Below are 21,662 nucleotides of genomic sequence, written 5' to 3' on the forward strand. Positions count from 1 at the left end.
ATAGAATATAGATTTTTCGATGTTACTATATTGTTACACCCCTAATCTTGAGCTTACAGTACATTCTATTTCAAAATGTTAATGTTTTCTAAAAATAAAAAATACTTTGTAACATTTCTAATTAAACCCAGCCACACAGTTTTCAGAAATGAGATGTTTATCTATACCTACTGTAAGAAGCTTGCCAACCTCTTTGACTCCCTACACTATGCCTGGGTCTTAGATAATGCTAATTCAATAAAATTGCACGTACAGCATCTGTATTATATATATAATATTAATATATATTTTTAAAGTATGCATTGCAATTTACAGTTAAAAGTAGTTTATACACCGTAGCTTGTTACAAAAATGTATTACCAGTTTTGGCATGTATACAGATTGTGCATTCGAAAACCTTGTGGAGCCATTTCTTTGAGCTAAGTTTAGATCCTTGCATTAACCCGATCAATGCTTTTAACCCTCTGCTTCTTCATCTGCTGTGTCATTGAAAACCCGGTTGCCACGGTTACCAGGGCATCATTTCCCCCCTGATCGACCACGGGGTCAGGGGTCACACAGCGATAGATACCTTAGCGCCGTCCTCTTTAGCACGGGGACACCATGATCATTTTGACTGGTAACGACAAACACGCCCCACTCTCATTCACTCTCTCCTTCCACTCCAGTGCAACCGTTTGTGCCGACCGTTGCACTTTGACCCCTCGCACACGCACACAAGTCACGTCCTTAATGTTGAGTTAAATCAGAGGCTGTACAAATGGAACCCTATGGACCTGTAGTAATGGAACAGAAGAGGTAGTAATTGAACAGAGGAGCTAGGTATAGTGTTTAACTTAATAGAGGAGGTAGTAATGTGACTGAGTGAGGAGGTAGTATTTTATAAAGCAGTGGTTCTCAACCTTTTCAGGCCGTGACCCCCTAAATAATCATATTTGAACTGGGGACCCCCCCACCCAGATAAGCACTAAGAGTTGAGGCATTACATTTTGTGTAACACGGTTCTATTGTGAAAGTTTTCACAATTTCTGCCTCTAATATTTGACAATTTGGCCAATGCTTAATTTGTCATTTTAGAAATATTAAAACGTCCTTAAATTGTCACTTTAGAAATGCATATACCCTCTATACCTGTGGGTCCCGACCCACAGGTTGAGAACCTGTTATAGAGAACGTATGTAATGTAACAGAGGAGGTAGTACGTAATCAAATCAAATCAAATCAAATCAAATCAAACCATGGTTGAAACATACAGTAAGCAATTCAAAGCATCAAAGCAAATAGAAAACAACAGTACAATTCATGAAACAAAAGTAATAATGTAATAATAATAATTGAATAGAGGAGGTCGTATATAATGTAACATGGCGTATCTAACAAGGGAGCTAAAGTAGTAGTAGGCAGGTAACAGAGGAACTGCCTGCATGAGTGCACTGGATTGAAACCAGAAAAGAGAGCGAAAACATGTAGGCTGAATTCCACATTTACATTCTAAGCATGGAGAGGAAATGAGGACAGACGACAGTTTGCTTGTCCTCTTTTCTCAGAGCGCTTTGGTTTTGGTCTTATGCCTTGAATTAGTAAAAATTTCAATCAAAACGGCCATCGCTGAGTGGAGAGAGGTCGTCTGAGAAGCCTAAGGTCGTGGCTTCGAGAATCAAGATTCATTTGTGACTAAAGTACAAGTGGCGAAATGTCGCTGGGACTTAGAGACCAGAGACCTAGACATAATAATATATTCAGTAAGAGAAGAAATTATAATGTAATAATACAAAATATACACGGTATATACAGTGATAAACAAAGGTACTTTACTGTAGTTCATCAATAAGCAGCAGTGTGCATATAGACTACTGTACATATCTAATGTCCCTGAGCAAGAAGCTTAAAGGAGCTATAGTCAACTTTTTCTTGAAAAACGGATGCTAAAATAAAAAGAATGTTTCAAAAATATTTTATAAAAAAATAATCTTCATATATGTGTTTCTATTCAAAAATGACCACAAAAAGCGTAAAATAATGATAAAATAATCATTTTGGCCATTGTCAGACCGACACTTTGTTTACATTCTAGTCTATAGACTAGGATGTAAACAAAGTGTCGGCCCTACAATGAAAAAGCTGACTATAGCTCCTTTAAAGGACAACTCCGCCCTAAATAACATCTAGGCTCGTTTTCCTACTTATATTGATCCCAAATGACTGTCTGTGGGGTTTATTAGGCAGAAATGCCCCTGTTGTCAAGTTTCCCCGGCAGAACCCAGCAGCCCTCATAGCTTAGAGTGGAGCCTATAAGCCGATTGCTTTTACACTTTTGTTTTGGTCAAAAGTGTGTTTCTTCTTTTAGCAATCTCTTATTAGTTGTCATTACACACGCATCCATGCCATCGTTGTCACACATGAGCCGTCACATTCTGCTAAACAGATGTTATACTGTTCTATGTTTTGCCAGTTAAATTATTGTTACAGTAAACTGTATTACTCAATGTCTACACAATTAGAGAATGTAGAAGAATTGTTATTTTGATTGTTTGACCGTACCACATCAATATGGCATGGAATTGTGGTCAAAATATTATCCAAACTTGGGTCTGAGAGGCTAAATCTCATCAAATGGTGGTCCGTGGCTCAAATCCCGAATAAATAATGGACCTTGAAATAAAAAGGGTTGAAAACCACTATTTTGCAACTTTTGTTTTGTTTTTGTGGCACTTGGGTATTATATTATTAGGCCAGTGCAAGCCTCTGGCTGTAATGTTTGGCCTGTGTGAGGCTGACTCTGCAGAATGCATAGTGCTGGACTAGAGAGAGTCCAGCTGCCCCATCAACAAAGGCCTTTCTCCAACACTGAGGCGCTCCTGCTGCACACTACTAGGCTTCTGTTATTAGTAGGGGTGTAACGATATAGTAACTGTATCGAAATATCGTTTTTAACTTAAAAAATCGAAGTATATCGAAATGAAAACAGCAAAAATCGAACCGTATCGTTTTATTTTGTATCGTATCGAATCGGCAGCTCAAAGAATCGATTGTATCGATACTACCTACTTGTGCATTGTATTTAGCATTTTTAAGGAGAAAAAATGAAAAGGAGGGGTTTAATTACTTTTCCTTTCCATATAGCTACACTGTTCTATTGATAAATGTGTGTAATCTCTGGGTTCATGTCAAGGTGCAGGTTTGTCAATATACAATGTCCATGTATTTGGCAGATAATCACTGTATTTACTTATTTATATCCATAATAATATATGTTTCCCTTAAAAACCTGCACTATCCACACCTTTCACACAGATTTAATTTCTTTGCTAAATAGTTACTATATCGATTTTAAATCATTGAATCGAATCGTATCGTATCACCATGAATGAACCAATATCGTTCATGTATCGTATCGTCAACCATGTATCGTGATATGTATCGAATCGCTATTAAAATGTATCGTTACACCCCTAGTTATTAGGAAGACCCACTAAACGTAGACAAACAATTTGACATAATTACTTTAACCCCAAGATCAGACATTCTCAAAAAGCAGCATCAGCAATGGTGCGTGCAAGTGTTGGTTTCAAAATGTACTTAAAGTAGCAAAAGTAGAAAGTACTCACAAGTTGAAAATAGCCAATCTACAATAGCCAATCTACAAGCTCACAATGTGTCACGATGCGACACATTGTGGGCTTGTACATCGGCTATTTCAAATGGCAAAGTAACTTGTAACTAACACTGTCAAATAATTGTAGTGGAGTGAAAGTACAATATTTGCCTCTCGGAGATGTAGAGGAGTAGAAGTAAAAGTACTGACATTGGATATACTCCAGTATAGTAAAATAAATCCTCAAAAGTGTAGTACAGCACTTAAGTAAAGTAAATAATGAGTTACTTTACACCACCGACGAGGGGGGATGTTAGACGGGGAGGTTGGTTGGTAGCAGACGGTTTCTAGGGGTGAGGTTTTCATGCAGCATATTGTGAGCTGTGGGTTTGATGCAGTGTTTCAGGTTGGGGTGGGTTGCAGTCAGAGTTTGGGGGGGTGAGGTTTAATGCAGCATTTGAGGTTAGGCGAGCGAGCGCGTACGTGCGTGAGTGAGTAGACGTGCTGTACGACCAAAAAACTTGCTCATTCTCTCCCCGTGCGTGCGTGCGTGCGTGCGTGCGTGACACAGCAAACTAACTAGCCTGCCAAACAGAACAGACAGAGCTATGTTTCTGTCCATGCCTTACCCCTTATCAATAAACTTCTTTGCCTTTTTTTTTTTTTTACTATTTGGAAAAACATTTTAAAATACTCAGTGGTGGAAAAGGTACTCAAATGTTGTACTTGGTGTAAAAGTACTTCAGTAGGCTACAGGTAAAAGTCCGGAATTCAAAATGTAATTGAGTAAAAGTACAGAAGTATTGTCATCAAAATGTACCAAAAGTAAAAGTGGTCATTATGTGGAATGTCCCGTTTCCAAGTTTTCAAATGTATAAAAATCTTCAGAAAATAGCAGTTCACAAAAAGCTCACAATTTTAATCAATCTACCAAGAAACTAGTGACTAAGGTTTTCAAATGGGGTGGTGTGGGGGCTTTGATACTAAAGTGGAGTAAAAACACTATATTTCGATCCGAGATGTAATGGCGGTGTAGAAGTGAAAGTATTGGAAATTGGAAATACTTGGGGTAAAGTACAGTAGAAATACCTTAAAATGCTACTTAACAACTGTACTTAAGCAAACTGTACTTAGTTACTTTACACCACTGAAAATACATCCACAGGTTGTGAGCTTGTAGATCAGCTATTTGAACCATTTAAAATAGTAAATAATGTCAAAAAGGTTTAAAGATAAGGGGTAGGAAAGCAGTGGTTCTCAAAGTGGATTCCAGGGACTCTGTGGGTTCCTTTAGGGGGGCGTCTAAATTGACCCATACAAGTCTGTAAACTCTGACAGTGTACAAATGGAACCAAATGAACTCTGACGGGTCTATTTGGCTCCATTTGTACACTGTCAGAGTTAAGGGGAGACCTTGGCTTGAAATGAGTTTGAGAATCACTGGTTAAGGCATGGATGAAAATAGGGCCCATATAGTCTCCTCTCTCCTCTCTCTGTCTCTGGCTTGCCTTCCTTCCTTCCTGCCCTGCGTCGACGACTGCAGAGTCTCCAGAGTGGTAGCCATCAGCCTGCTCCCTGCTGCTGTTAGCGCGCAGCGGCAGCGATCAATTCACACAGAGTCAGATTACTTCAGCATCTCAGCACATTTCCTCTGGCCCCATGACTCCTCTCTACTACACTCTCGCTGTGTCTCCGTATCTCAGTCTGTCTTTATGTCATCCTCTCTGAGAGTTACTCCCCAAACACACACGCACGCACGCACACACGCACGCATGCACATACACACACACACACACGCACGCATGCACATACACACACACACACACACGCATGAGCACGAGCACGAGAGTGTTCATTTTGACAGCACGTTTTGAATTAGCTACTGAATTGAATTAGTCTTTTGCATAACATTTCATTTAGTTTCAGTCATATTTTAGTCATCTGAAAAGTTTTAGTTTTAGTCTAGTTTTAGTCGATTAATGTCATAGTCGACTTAAATGTACAGTTGATTTTGGCGTTTTTTTTGGCAGGTTTTTTGGCGGGCCTTTATGGCGTCGTAATGGCTAATTTTACACCTGTTTACATGCTGGAAATAGCCTATATACAAGCTTGTAGATCAGCAACATCTGAGTGCAAACAAACATAAAAAAGACTTGACTTTTAGTTCTACCGGATCTCTTCTCCATTAGTCCCTCCCTAACATTTTAGTCTAGTTTTTATTTGTTCATTTTAGTGACAAAAGTAGTTTTTCTTGTCATAGTTTCGACAGAATTAACACTGAAACACACTCACGTATGCGCACACGCTCAGGCACGCACACACACACACACACACACACACACACACACACACACACACACACACACACACACACGCACACACACGCACACACGCACACACACGCACACAGTCACACTAATGCAATTCCCTCATTGTGTCTCTCTCTTTCATTCCTACCATCTTGCTTTCTCACCCTCTCTCTCTCCCTCCCTCTCCATGCCCTCCTACACTCTCTCTATGTCCTCATCAATTAGGTGCAATTTAATGAGCTCTGCTGGCATGGAAGTTAAGAACAAAGTATTGCCAAATCATCAATTCATCAATCTTCTTGTCCGTCTTTACTCGGAGCTATGCCACTGTGGTCTACATTGACTGTGCGTGGATCCAAGGCAGGCTGGCTAGCTTACATCAGGAAACCGATGAGTCAGCAAAAAAAAAAAAAACGAGTCCCTCCCTACCATATATATTCCCCATTGGCTCCGACAAACACCCAGCGCGGTGTCTGCTGCCGGCTGCTGCAGAACAATAGGTTACAGCCTGTAATTGTGCTGTTTCATACAGACTCGCTGAGATGAAAAGCCTGCTATGTAATTAAGCTCTCCAACTGCGGTTATCACACAGACATACATTACATTACTGTGCAGCACCTGCGAGCATGCACCGAAACACACACACACACACACACACACACACACACACACACACACACACACACACACACACACACACACACACACACACACACACACACACACACACACACATACAAACACACACAAATTATACATGCAGTACATGGACTTGTACATGTACACATGTAACATATGCACGCGAAAGAACACACTCTCTCACATACACAGCATGCAGCCACGCACACACACAACAGCGTACTCGTGCACGCACACACACGACATCCATATGGAAAATGTGTGCTCTCATGTAGTGAGGAATGACCTTTGTTTCCGTCCCAGCGTTGGCTAGCTTAATGAGTCCTCATCTTCCCGGGCTCGTCCATGCGTGATGACCTGAATTACACCTTCAGTCTCTGATAGATCACCCCCTGCTTCAAGAAACATGGCACAGAGAGAGAGAGGAACACAATTTGCAATTGCCCACCTTGATCCGTGTGTGTGTGTGTGTGTGTGTGTGTGTGTGTGTGTGTGTGTGTGTGTGCGTGCGTGCGTGCGTGCGTGCGTGCGTGCGTACATATACTCAAGTATGTACTTAAAGGAGTAGTTCACCCCCAAAATGACAGTTTTTCTATTGATTACTCACCCCATGGAGACTTGAGTTCAATAATATATATATTTTTTTCTCTTTGTCACATTCCTAAGACAATAATTTGAGGAGACTCTTTGTAGGCCGATCAGGATGGAGACCCAAATGCATTTATTATTGGCTTAGGAATGCGACAAAGAAAAACAATATATATAAAAATATATATATATATATATATATAATTGAACTCAATTAAGTGTCCATGGGGTGAGTAATAGATAGGGGGAAAAAAACATTTTGGCTGTGAACTACTTATTTAAGTACAATTTTGAGGTACTTTTACTTTACTGGAGTATTTAAAACCTTCAGTTACTAGTTACCATGTAGGTTTTTATTATTATTACAAAACATACATTAACCACTTCAGCCCTATACATTTATGCCTATACCTATACAATATGTTTTGAAATACAAATAATTAAAAACTACATGTAGGAAACCCCAAGGGACCCACCAAAAGGTGTCCGCGACCAACAAATGGGTCCCGACCCACTGTTTGCGAATGAGTGCACTGCAGTATATAGCAGCCAGGTTATAGGTTTAGAGTAACACATAATCCAAGATCCCCCTTTACAATTGGCACCCTGGTGCCCCCTGGTGGCCTCAGTTTGAAAACGTGTGGGCTAGAATGATCTCATGCCAGCACTGACTCATCCTCGCCTGCAGGAAAGCACTGGGCTGAGTCAGAGCCAGAGTTCAATCCCTCTTGTATTTAGATCAGTTTGTTAGGCCTTATATGCTCTTTTATGGCATTAAGTATAAAATAATGCTGTGGTCTTCAAGGCTTTTCAGGCTGAGGACCCCTTAGCCTGAAAGCAGGGACCCCCACTGCATATTGTATAAAGTTGTGTTGCAGATTAAACTTCCATAATATCTGCAGACTTAAATGTACTTTACACCACTGCTTTATTCACAAGTACTCCCCCCAGCTACAGACAGTATACATTACGTATTCAACCCAGGTTCCCCAGAAACATAGATCAAATGTTAATATCTTAGGTTATTGGAGGCGTTGTGTAACCATAGCAACTCACCAATAACTCCAGTCTCTGCTTCCGCAGCGATACTTCCGCAGCGTCCCACACCCGCCGCCCACCCAAAACACTGTTCATAAATAAATCATAACTCTGGCACCGCCAAGCAGGGTTGAATTCGTGAGCATATTGTGTGAAATGGCTTTGTCTTCTGATGCATTACACACTGCATGGGGGTTGAAGAGCTACTGTAATTATTCAAGCTTGGATCTGTCTTCAAGTCCGTGGTAGGATTTACAACATTAGCCTAATTGTATAGCATCCATTTACCAATGGTGGAAAAAAAAAAGTACTCCCATTTTTTACTTAAAGTATCAATTAGTGTAGTACTCGAGTCAGTCTCAGTCTCGCCCATGATTTTACTCAGTCTTGACTCGGACTAAGGCAATAGTTCTCTTCTCAACCTTTTCAGGCAGCGGCCCCCAAAATAATAATATTTTAACTGGGGACCCCCCATCCTGACGAGCACTAAGAGTTTAGGCATTACATTTTGTATAACATGGTTCATTGGTTCTATTGTGAAAATAGCAGATCTACTGTACATGCTCACGCCTCGCAAACAGTAGATCGGCCAATTGAGGGGCGAAAGCCAAGGAATAATTGACATATTAAGTCAGTGTTTCTCAAACTACGTTTGAAGGTCTTCCCTTCTCTGGCAGTGTACACATGGAACCTAAATACCTAATGGACCCGTATATCGGGATTTAAGTGCATGGTTAAAAACAAACAAGTGGGACAACCCAGGTCAGAGCAGGAGTGGTCCTACTACCCCATCGCTCTCTCTGATTGGCTGTCACCATGTGACGACCACCGTCTTCCCATAATCCATAAGAGGAATACATTATGGACGGGCAGGTGTGCTGGAGGTGATAAACGTGACTCTCTCTCTCTCTCTCTCTCTCTCTCTCTCTCTCTCTCTCTCTCTCTCTCTCTCTCTCTCTCTCTGTCACGTTCATCTTCGTTTCCAATCCCCCGGCCCTGCCAGGGATTAGCGGGCAGGGCTAATTAAGGATTGTGAGTAGTAGTAGTAGTAGTGTGCCGGTGGGGAACTCCAGCCAGGGGATAACCCCCTCCTAATGCCACACATTAGACCCATATATGGGCACACACGGTGGTTCATCCGGCTGACTCACACAGCAGTAAACTACTGTACTCTGTTCCTGCCAGTGACGGAAGAAGTACTTAACTTTACTTAAGTAAAAGTATCAATTCTGCAATGTAGAAACACTCTGTTACAAAGTAGACGTCCCGTATTCAAAATGTACTTGAGTAAAAGTGCAAAAGTGTCGGTATCAAAATATACTCAAAGTACCAAAAGTTAAAGTACTCATTCTGCAGAATGTCACATTTCACAAGTTAAAAAATACCAGATCCCCAAGCTCAGTGCATCACAACGCATTGTGAGCCTGTAGATCTGGTATTTTCAAATGGCCTAAATGTATGGTTACAAGTGTAAGTGATATGTATTGTGAGGGTCCTTGAAATAATTAAATAAAAGTGTGAGAACGTCTATATTTTGTTAGAATGGTGTTCCATCTCTCCAGGACCGTTCCAGTGACTTTCACAATCTATACCAATCCTTTTTAATTTATTTAATCTTATTGTTCCAATACTTTCCCTGGAATATAATTACCCAGGAAGAGAGATACAATGGCTTTTTGACAAAAGCAAGTGTGTGCTATTCTTTGTTTTAAAGATAGGTGATAAGGCTTTTATGCCTTTATTGATAGAGCAGTAGACTGACAGGAAATGGGGAGAGAGATAGGGAGTGACACGCAGCAAAGGTATTTAGGATCGGGAATCGAACCAGCGACACGCTGTCAGGCCACACCGAGCCCCCCCCACCCCCCACCCACACACACACACACACACACACGCACGCAGGCACCTATAATGCTTATACTGCCGCTGCCTTGCCATTTACGTGACCTTACCTACACTTGCATTGTGGCGCTGTAGAGCACAGCAAACCCCAGACACCGACCCAAACCACCCCTCCCAATCCCCCGCCCGCCTGCCTCCCCCCACCCCCCCTAAAAAAAGCAAACCAAATCAAAATTCATTTCACTACTCTCATTGCCTTTGTCCTCACCAGAACAACTTGATCGTGTCGAAGAGGGCATGAACAAGGTGCATGCAGACATGAAGGAAGCGGAGAAAGATTTAAAAGATTTTGGGAACTGCTGTGGTCTGATATGCCCATGTATTGAAAAGTAGGTACCGTTCGGGTGGAGCAACCTGCAGCTCCAATAAGCCTGTCCAGTCCAGTGCTGTGGTGCTGGTGGTTTTGGTTTTTGGTGGTGATGTTGTTGATTGTCTGATGTATGTCTCTTGTCACAGTCAATGTCTTTTTTTTTGTCTCCTCTTCCTTTGTCTTCCCTTCTTCCGACCCTGCTCTCTTCTTCTCCTCTTCTTCTTCTTCTCTTCCTCCCCTGCTGTCGTTCTTTTGGTGTGGATTAAAAAAACAAAATGACATTGTGTTGGTAATCAGAGCAACTGGAGCGCATCGAGGAGGGGATGGACCAGATCAATAAGGACATGAAGGATGCAGAAAAGAATTTGAACAATTTAGGGAGCTTATGTGGTCTTTGCTCATGTCCCTGTAAAAAGTAAGATGCAAGCCTGCGTTCTGCCTCCACTTGCATGTGTTTCAGTGGTCGCCCCGCCTGCCTGCCTTTCTATCTATGTGTCTTGCCTGCTTCTACAGTACACTATAGAGCATGGTGTGAGATCCATGGTGAGAGGGAGTCAGGCCCACAGCCAACCGGAACAATGTCTATACTCCCAACACTTTGTGGGTGTGTGTGGGTGCGTGCGTGTGTGGGTTTGCGTGAGTGAGTGCATGCCTCCACACGCTTGTTTGCATGCTTGCATGCATGCATGCGTGTGTGTGTGAGTGTTTATGCATGCATGCTGATTGTGTGAGCCGTGCTATACACTTTAACACACATGCACAACTTTCCACGTGACGTCACTATGGTGCGTTCATTCACTTCGTTTCCAACAATCTAATAATGGCTGCCATCAAGAGCCCTTCATTCCTCTGTGGATGAGAGACGATTCTCCTCCAGGCTGGGGGAGCAGTATGTGTTCTTCCTCTCCTTAACCCCCCTTCTCTCTCTCCTGCGGATCCCCTCGCGCTGCTCTTCCAGGCACAAATGTTGTTGAATCTTACCAGAATTCAGCCGTGTCATTTCGCTGGTACGCGAACATGAAAATCTCCCAAGTACGTGGAGTCTATGAAGGAAAGAGATTTTCACGTTCAATTAGCCATTCACTATGCCCTTCCCAGCCTTGGCAAGCAGGAAGTTATTCTAAGCTAGCATTGGACAAAAGCTTTTTGGGAGGGGCATGTTCTAAGCTAGCATTGGACAAAAGCTTATTGGGAGGGGCATAATGAAGGGCTAATTAAATCTGTCTGCCTCTAGCCGCCGATACGTATAGCACAAACCATGGCTATGGCTATCCTTTTTGGCTATTTTGGGGGCGTTTCTTTTTTGGCACGACCTTGGTCGCCACCGGAAGTGTACCTATGTTCCTTTGGCCCTGTGTTGCCTGAAAAACGAACACTAACAAGTAACAACACTAACCCCGCCCCTAAGCCTAACCGCAAGCCTGAGCCTAACCTGTGGGAACATAATATAGGGCTGAGGGAACATAGGCATGACCCCCGGTCGCCCCGTCCTGGCCAAAGAAAATGACGTGCCCCCTTCCCTCAACAACAGCCATGGTTTGAGTCTGGTAGATACAAGGGGACTTAATTCTTTGGTGATTTTCACCTCCGGGCTTTGGAGACCCTCCCTCACGTCTTTACTGTGAGGGAATTTATTGCATTCACCTGGCATCTCAGGTCTAAATGAGTCCGTGACCAGACAGATTATTATGCCTAACTTGAACCTTGTATTCCAGGAGAGTGTCAAACGCTGTTCAAGACCCATTTCACACATCTTTCCACCAGGAACTTATAGCCCTGTAAACAAAGAAAAAAATGTCTAAGGAGGTTCTTTAGTTTCTGTGCTGTTATTCTATATAATAGAGATTCAACTGGACCCCTTACTAAAACTAAAAACGTGTTTTGATTTAGACAAATGTTGTTCTGAGGTGGCCACATGAAAAGAGCAGACGTGAATCTCATGTAAAAAAAAGAAAGAAATATTAACAGTATTTTCCGCATCGATTCTCCATTTACATTCTGTTTTCTGCCAATTATTGTAAAAACATGTAGGATCTTGCTATAGGCCCTATGGCTTGATGCTTGGTTGCTGAAAATAGATATGGTCAACAAGCTCAAAAAGTGTTGCGCTGCAGTGCGCTGTGAGCTTGTTAGATTGCCTATTTTGGGGCGTGTCACACCGACACAAAACCAAATATAACAGATTATATTAACTTCATCAGTCATGTGATCTTGGCCACCCATGGCCCTTAGTAACTAACTGAAATGTATAATCAAAGCCAGAAAGAAAAAGTGTTTTTTACTAAACAAGACCTCCTTAAACATGTGTTTCCCCAGTAAAGCTTCTGATGTGGATGTAACCACGATGTAACTCTTGGTTATTGACTGTCTTTCCCTGTATACCTTCAGGAACATCCTGTTCAGAGTCTTAATCATACAAGGTTTGGGCAAACTTGTCAACAACAACAACAACTGTAACAACTGTGTATGCAGTTCTAGAATTCATAGTATATTATATTGCATCCCACCGCAACCGGAAATTGGCCATAATATCGTCTCTGTCGAGTGGAAACCTCATTATGTCCAGAACTGAGAAAGTAGAAACAGCAATTGTTGCAGCTCTACAAGTAGTATGATCGAGTAGTGCCATTGATTAACGAAAAAACACACAAAGTTAGAATATGGAGAGAAGAGGTTTCTGCCCGACAGCAACGATATTATATTGCATCCCATAGCAACTGGTAATTGACCATATAGCTGTACACGTGGTGGCCATTCTGCTCTTACTTCATTCCTGAGGGGTTGGAAACGCATGATATTGTTCTACAACGGGATTCTACCGAGCCTCGCACTGCCTGCGTTCTATTGGCTGAATGCAAGACGGAGAAAACTAGGACACCGCCCCCAGAAGGAACGGTGGGTGGGGCGTTGTAACATTCTTCTAATAGAGGGTATGCGTGTGACATCATCGTCATACACGGAAGTTATGCAGGAACACCTAGTGAGTGGCCAAAAACGACTTTGATTGCATTAAACGACATTAAACAACGTTAAACTCACTTTGCCACTCACTTTGCCACTCTATTTGCTACTCGATTTGCCATTCACTTTATGCATGCGCATACCCTCTACTCTATACAGCAAAAAAAAAACAAAAAAACATTCTAGCACCTGGCTCGGTGGTGTGCATCGTCAGTCATTGGATTCTCAACCCCAACCTCCTGGTATTTTTTCACTGCTACTTTTCCAACAACCGCAGACTAATTATTTTGCAGATAAAGTATAGTTTTTCCCCGCAATCGGAGATGCATCGTCTCAAGCGAACTTGAGCCAAGAGAGGTACCGCCTAGCGAGCTAAAGCAAGCAAATCGCCGTGCCAAACATTGTGATACTCACTTAAGCGGACTCCTTGTGCCATTGGAGTTACCGATAGGCACAATATTGTAAATCATGTTTTGAAGTTGAGCGTTTACCCCAACTGTCACTCAAAGTGGCTCAAGGTGACTACTGGCCAATCAAAGCGTGTCTTTTCTGGGACTCGGTAGAATCCTGTTGTAGAACACGATCACGCGTTGGAAACCTCACCCTGGTAGAAGGAGAGGGGAAAATCACCTCTTCCTTCCTGACTAGAACGCACACGCCAGGTTTGTCAAGTTTGCCGAGCTCTTGTGTGATGATGCATTCTGTGCGTGTGAAGTGAACAGCCAAACTATGGCCGCTCAGCCATGTCTGAGCACATGTGTAACTATGATGACTGAATGGGTGCTTCTCTTTCTGTGTGGTCCACAAACCTTGTGATGACACTACTGTACAGCAGTGGCTCTCCCCCCCTCAAAAAAAAAATCATATTTGAACTGGGGACCCCCCATCCCGACAAGCAGTTCCACAGATAAATATTGTGAAAAGAGGCGTTGTGAGCTTGTAGATCGGTTATTTTAAAATGTTTTGCCTCATGTTATTTTACAATTTGGCCAATATTTGACCAGTTTTTATAATATCTCTGATGTCTGGGCCAGACAGTCTGGCCAAAATCAGCTAACTCCAAAACATAAAGTTTTCAGGAAATGTAAAAACATCCAGCTCAGTAATAGGAGATTTTGGCTGATACTTTTCAACACAAAGGGTGTTCAATAGCACTGATTTATGTAAATAATAATAATAATAAAAAAGAACAAAGTTAGCTGGTTTCGGCCGGACAGGCATGATATAGTTCATTGATTACTTTTGATGCAGATCATTTATTTTTTATTTTTTTTGTTGGTATTATAAAGGTCTTAAAAGTCCTTAATTTGTCACTTCAATGTCATCTGGGGACCCCCAAAAAAGAATGTGTGGACCTCCCTGGGGGCTCCGACCCACAGGTTGAGAACCACTGCAGTACAGTACTATATCGATGCCCGAGTTTATGAATCATTAATGCATTCACGGTTGTCTATAAAACAGTGCATGGATGAATCGGGCATCATCGTGGATTTTGCTGCTGATATACTTACTAGTCTCCACCTCCACCTGGAATTATTTTATGCTTTAGCTATTGAAAAATAGCAGATATACAAGCACACAGCTCGCTACAAGCTTATAAAATATATATATTTTTGAAAAATCGTGAAATCTTTAGCAAATCTTTGAATATATCTTTTTTAAAGCGAACATTTGTAACTGAAATATTTGCTTCTGGGTGGTCCCTGGAACAGTGTTGTTTTTGGCGGGCATTTTAGATTTAGTCTTAGTCTTAGTCTTTTTGACGAAATGCTTATTAGTTTTAGTCAGATTTTAGTCATTTATATCCTTGATAGTTTTAGTCTAGTTTTAGTCGACTAGAACTCAAAAGGTTTTAGTCAAGTTTTAGTCGACGAACCCACACAAAGGTTTTAGTCCAGTTTTAGTCAATAGTTTTAGTCAAAAAGAAAAATGTGTCTTTAAATAAATACATTAAAGTTGTACCATGTAACTTTTTTTATAAAACAAATCTTAAAATTGTCCTAACTGTTAAATCGCTAAAGTTTTAGAACACCCACTCCGTTATTTTCAGCTTCTGAAGCCTTCTCTTTATATGTTTTCTATGATCCTGGCCGTGGACCGGATTTCGCGCCAAAATGACGTAATCTGCATCATCTGTATACGTTGTGTATACGTTGCCCAATCACATCGCCGATCATGCACACATGGTACACTACCGGCCAATCACAGCGCATCTTGAAGTGGGGTCGCCATATTTGTAGTCGCCCGTGTGTCTCTTTACTCAAAAGGTAATCTCGCCTACCAGGCAGGGTGAAGTAGTCCGTTTCTCCGGAATGCCTGAACGCACAGGAACCAGGGACCCCTCTAAAGATAGCTCTCGGCGTTGTGGAGGCAGACGCGGGGGTGTGAAGGTACGAAAAACGGGCGAAAGACGCGAACGCGACCGCGGTTTGCTATAGGGCTACTGACCACTAGTTGAGCATCTTACACAGTATAGCTTTAAGTATTTAATAGACATTGGAAATAATCAAAGTTGACAGGTGCAATTGAATTCATGATTCAAGCAATATGTACCGGTATATGGGCTAATAACAAGTGTATATTACACCTGCCCCATCCTATTTATATGCACAGTTCACACAGGAGGCAATATCATAATAATATAATATAAGAATACTATGCATCTTTTTTGGTATGGTATCACTGAACTGGCCACTTGCACTTTCACACTACAGAGTACACACACACACACACACACACACACACACACACACACACACACACACACACACACACACACACACACACACACACACACACACCTGGAACAACATATTTTGAGATGGGGGGTCCGCGGCCAAATACATGTAATTGTCATGTCTGAGCACATGTGTAACTATGATGACTGAATGGGTGCTTCTCTTTCTGTGTGGTCCACAAACCTTGTGATGACACTACTGTACAGCAGTGGCTCTCCCCCCCTCAAAAAAAAAATCATATTTGAACTGGGGACCCCCCATCCCGACAAGCAGTTCCACAGATAAATATTGTGAAAAGAGGCGTTGTGAGCTTGTAGATCGGTTATTTTAAAATGTTTTGCCTCATGTTATTTTACAATTTGGCCAATATTTGACCAGTTTTTATAATATCTCTGATGTCTGGGCCAGACAGTCTGGCCAAAATCAGCTAACTCCAAAACATAAAGTTTTCAGGAAATGTAAAAACATCCAGCTCAGTAATAGGAGATTTTGGCTGATACTTTTCAACACAAAGGGTGTTCAATAGCACTGATTTATGTAAATAATAATAATAATAAAAAAGAACAAAGTTAGCTGGTTTCGGCCGGACAGGCATGATATAGTTCATTGATTACTTTTGATGCAGATCATTTATTTTTTATTTTTTTTGTTGGTATTATAAAGGTCTTAAAAGTCCTTAATTTGTCACTTCAATGTCATCTGGGGACCCCCAAAAAAGAATGTGTGGACCTCCCTGGGGGCTCCGACCCACAGGTTGAGAACCACTGCAGTACAGTACTATATCGATGCCCGAGTTTATGAATCATTAATGCATTCACGGTTGTCTATAAAACAGTGCATGGATGAATCGGGCATCATCGTGGATTTTGCTGCTGATATACTTACTAGTCTCCACCTCCACCTGGAATTATTTTATGCTTTAGCTATTGAAAAATAGCAGATATACAAGCACACAGCTCGCTACAAGCTTATAAAATATATATATTTTTGAAAAATCGTGAAATCTTTAGCAAATCTTTGAATATATCTTTTTTAAAGCGAACATTTGTAACTGAAATATTTGCTTCTGGGTGGTCCCTGGAACAGTGTTGTTTTTGGCGGGCATTTTAGATTTAGTCTTAGTCTTAGTCTTTTTGACGAAATGCTTATTAGTTTTAGTCAGATTTTAGTCATTTATATCCTTGATAGTTTTAGTCTAGTTTTAGTCGACTAGAACTCAAAAGGTTTTAGTCAAGTTTTAGTCGACGAACCCACACAAAGGTTTTAGTCCAGTTTTAGTCAATAGTTTTAGTCAAAAAGAAAAATGTGTCTTTAAATAAATACATTAAAGTTGTACCATGTAACTTTTTTTATAAAACAAATCTTAAAATTGTCCTAACTGTTAAATCGCTAAAGTTTTAGAACACCCACTCCGTTATTTTCAGCTTCTGAAGCCTTCTCTTTATATGTTTTCTATGATCCTGGCCGTGGACCGGATTTCGCGCCAAAATGACGTAATCTGCATCATCTGTATACGTTGTGTATACGTTGCCCAATCACATCGCCGATCATGCACACATGGTACACTACCGGCCAATCACAGCGCATCTTGAAGTGGGGTCGCCATATTTGTAGTCGCCCGTGTGTCTCTTTACTCAAAAGGTAATCTCGCCTACCAGGCAGGGTGAAGTAGTCCGTTTCTCCGGAATGCCTGAACGCACAGGAACCAGGGACCCCTCTAAAGATAGCTCTCGGCGTTGTGGAGGCAGACGCGGGGGTGTGAAGGTACGAAAAACGGGCGAAAGACGCGAACGCGACCGCGGTTTGCTATAGGGCTACTGACCACTAGTTGAGCATCTTACACAGTATAGCTTTAAGTATTTAATAGACATTGGAAATAATCAAAGTTGACAGGTGCAATTGAATTCATGATTCAAGCAATATGTACCGGTATATGGGCTAATAACAAGTGTATATTACACCTGCCCCATCCTATTTATATGCACAGTTCACACAGGAGGCAATATCATAATAATATAATATAAGAATACTATGCATCTTTTTTGGTATGGTATCACTGAACTGGCCACTTGCACTTTCACACTACAGAGTACACACACACACACACACACACACACACACACACACACACACACACACACACACACACACACACACACACACACACACCTGGAACAACATATTTTGAGATGGGGGGTCCGCGGCCAAATACATGTAATTGTCATGTCTGAGCACATGTGTAACTATGATGACTGAATGGGTGCTTCTCTTTCTGTGTGGTCCACAAACCTTGTGATGACACTACTGTACAGCAGTGGCTCTCCCCCCCTCAAAAAAAAAATCATATTTGAACTGGGGACCCCCCATCCCGACAAGCAGTTCCACAGATAAATATTGTGAAAAGAGGCGTTGTGAGCTTGTAGATCGGTTATTGTGGGCTCGCCTATAAGGCGAGCACACTTTAGATATTGTCATTATTGTGGGCTCGCCTATAAGGCGAGCACACTTTAGATATTGTCATTATTTCTATACTAGGCAGGCAGTCAGTGCAAGTATCAAAAAACTTCGGTTCCTTTCTACTCCTACATACTTAGTGAGAAAATGAAAATAAAAACATCAATGTGTTCAGCTTACTGTGGCGACGTGTGCTATTACTTTTTACAGCAATCGGCCAAATGGTGGCGCTGTAGGAAGCCTTCGAAAGTGCGAACTTTGAACAGGTATAGCTCATGCTGTGTTTGAGGTAAAGCCATGAAACCTGTATACACGTATGCGTCTCCTCATGCCGAACAACTTTTACGCTCTGACTTTTGACCTTTGACCTTTAGATCTCCCACAATTTGGAATTATATGAAAAACAGTAAAAATCTATCTCCTCCTGGGTTTTTTTCGTTACGCGCACAAAACTTTTTTCACATGAACTTTGGACCAATACGGTCAGATTGATCAACCAGATTTCTTTTAAAGTGAAATATAATTTTTTAATAATTCAATCAATATTGCGGTTTTATGCAAATTATTCTTCGGCCTCTAAATCATACATGCAAAGTTACACGTTCATGGCATTTGGCAAAGATGTAGAGGGTTAGTCAAAGTATTACTGAAACCAATTTTAGTCCAATCGGCCAAAGGGGGGCGCTATACGAAGCGTTTGAAAATTCAAACTTCAAACGGGCATAAGTCATGACTCGTTTCGTTTTAAGACATGCAACTTGCTTACACGCGTGCTTTGACTCGAGCGGAAGACATCTGTGTCTTTGTTAAGTAAGCTCCGCCCTTCGATTTTCCGCCATTTTGAGCAGTTTGTAAAACGCGTAAACCCGCTTTTATTCTGGAATTTTCGCTCCGCGTGCACAAAACTTTTTTTACGTGAACTTTGGACCAATATCTAAAGATCTGTCAGATCGGATTTTTTTTTAAAATTGAAACATGCTTTTTTAATAATTCAATGAATATTGCAGTTTTATGCAAATTATTCTTCTGCCTCTAAATCATACATGCAAAGTAACATGTTCATGGCATTTGGCAAAGATGTAGAGTGTTAGTCCAAATATCACTAAATCCAATCTCACTCCAATTGGCCAAAGGGGGGCGCTATATCATTTTGAGCAGTTTGTGAAACGCTTAAACCCGTTAGGATTTTTTTAGCAATTTGCATGAAACATTCTACACACAATCTAAGGACCTTTATCTAATATGCCTATGAAGTGCACACACACACAAAAAGAAAAATAATAACAAATAAAGCTGCAAGCAGCGATAAAGTGGCCAAAGCCAAAAACACCTCAAATCATGAACACAGCCTGCAATGTCCGTGAAATCTTGCAAGCACATTCCCAATAGGTCAAGGAACAGATACCACCCTTCTTACATTGGCCTGTTATAATAGCGCCACCAGCGGGTCAACTTTTGGCACAACACATTTTTGGAACAAAATGGACCAATCTTTGACGTCAGTAACGTCAAAGAGAGCACTGCCTGCGATCTTGACATTTTGTACTTTTATAGCCATTGTTTTCTGGCTTGAAGCGAGCCCACAATTGTTTCGAAGGAACAATATTTTTCTAGTTGTGGGCTCGCCTATAAGGCGAGCACACTTTAGATATTGTCATTATTTATCTATCAGTCAGTCAGTCAGACAGTAGACGGGAACTTCGGTTCCTTTCTACTCCTACATACTTAGTGAGAAAATGAAAATAAAAACATCAATGTGTTCAGTTTACAGTGGCGAAGTGCGCTATTATTTTTTATAGCAATCGGCCAAATGGTGGCGCTGCACGAAGCCTTCGAAAGTGCGAACTTTGAACAGGTATAGCTCATGCTGTGTTTGAGGTACAGGCATGAAACCTGTATACACGTATGCGTCTCCTCATGCCGAACAACTTTTACCCTCTAACTTTTGACCTCTGACCTTTAGGTCTCCCACAATTCGGAATAATATGAAAAACAGTAAAAATCTATCTCCTCCTGGGTTTTTTTTGTTACGCGCACGAAACTTTTTTCACATGAACTTTGGACCAATACGGTGAGATTGATCAACCAGATTTTTTTTAAAGTGAAACATAATTTTTTTATAATTCAATCAATATTGCGGTTTTATGCAAATTATTCTTCGGCCTCTAAATCATACATGCAAAGTTACACGTTCATGGCATTTGGCAAAGATGTGGAGGGTTAGTCAAAGTATCACTGAAACCAATTTTATTCCAATCGGCCAAAGGGGGGCGCTATACGAAGCGTCTGAAAATTCAAACTTCAAACGGGCATAAGTCATGACTCGTTTCGTTTGAAGACATGCAACTTGTTACACGCGTGCTTTGACTCAAGCGGAAGACATCTGTGTCGTTGTTAAGTAAGCTCCGCCCTTCGATTTTCCGCCACTTTGAGCAGTTTGTAAAACGCGTAAACCCGCTTTTATTCTGGAATTTTCGCGTCACGTGCACAAAACTTTTTTTACATGAACTTTGGACCGATATCTAAAGATCTGTCAGATCGGATTTCTTTAACATTGAAACATGCTTTTTTAAATAATTCAAACAACATTGCATTTTTATGCAAATTATTCTTCTGCCTCTAAAACATACAAGCAAAGTCACATTTTCATGACAAAATAGTGTAGAGGGTTAGTTCAAATATCGCTGAAACCAATCTTACCCCAAATGGCCAAAGGGGGGCGCTATATAATTTTGAGCAGTTTGTAAAACGCTTAAACCCGTTTTTATTCTAGGATTTTTTTTGCAATTTGCATGAAACATTCTACACGCAATCTAAGGACCTTTATCTAACATGCCTATGAAGTGCACACAAATTTTTTTTTAAATAATAATAATAAATATAGCTGCAAGCAGCGATAAAGTGTCCAAAGCCAAAAACACCTCAAATCATGAACACAGCCTGGGATGTGCGTGAAATCTTGCAAGCACATTCCCAATAGGTCAAGGAACAGATACCAACCTTCTCACATTGGCCTGTTATAGCGCCACCAGCGGGTCAACTTTTGCACAACACATTTTTGGAACAAAATGGACCAATCTTTGACGTCAGTAACGTCAAAGAGAGCACTGCCTGCGATCTTGACATTT

At 41.2% G+C, this 21,662-nt stretch overlaps 1 protein-coding gene across 2 annotated transcripts in view; it reads left to right on the forward strand.

Annotated features, from left to right (window-relative positions):
* Nucleotides 1-21,662, forward strand: part of LOC308288134 (synaptosomal-associated protein 25-B-like) — a gene marked incomplete at both ends in the record, with an annotated part of 78,737 nt that overhangs the window by 17,702 nt on the left and 39,373 nt on the right. The window contains one exon of one of the 2 annotated variants that reach the window (XM_080729481.1): nt 10,283-10,400. In XM_080729481.1, the coding sequence (XP_080585607.1) occupies nt 10,283-10,400 (118 nt within the window). Of the gene's footprint in view, nt 1-10,282; nt 10,401-10,678; nt 10,797-21,662 lie in introns of both variants that reach the window. The other variant, XM_080729480.1, reaches the window with a different exon arrangement.

Source organism: Nannobrachium achirus (genome assembly GCF_963921795.1).
Source record: "Nannobrachium achirus genome assembly, chromosome: 7".
In the NCBI taxonomy this organism is placed as follows: Eukaryota; Metazoa; Chordata; class Actinopteri; order Myctophiformes; family Myctophidae; genus Nannobrachium; species Nannobrachium achirus.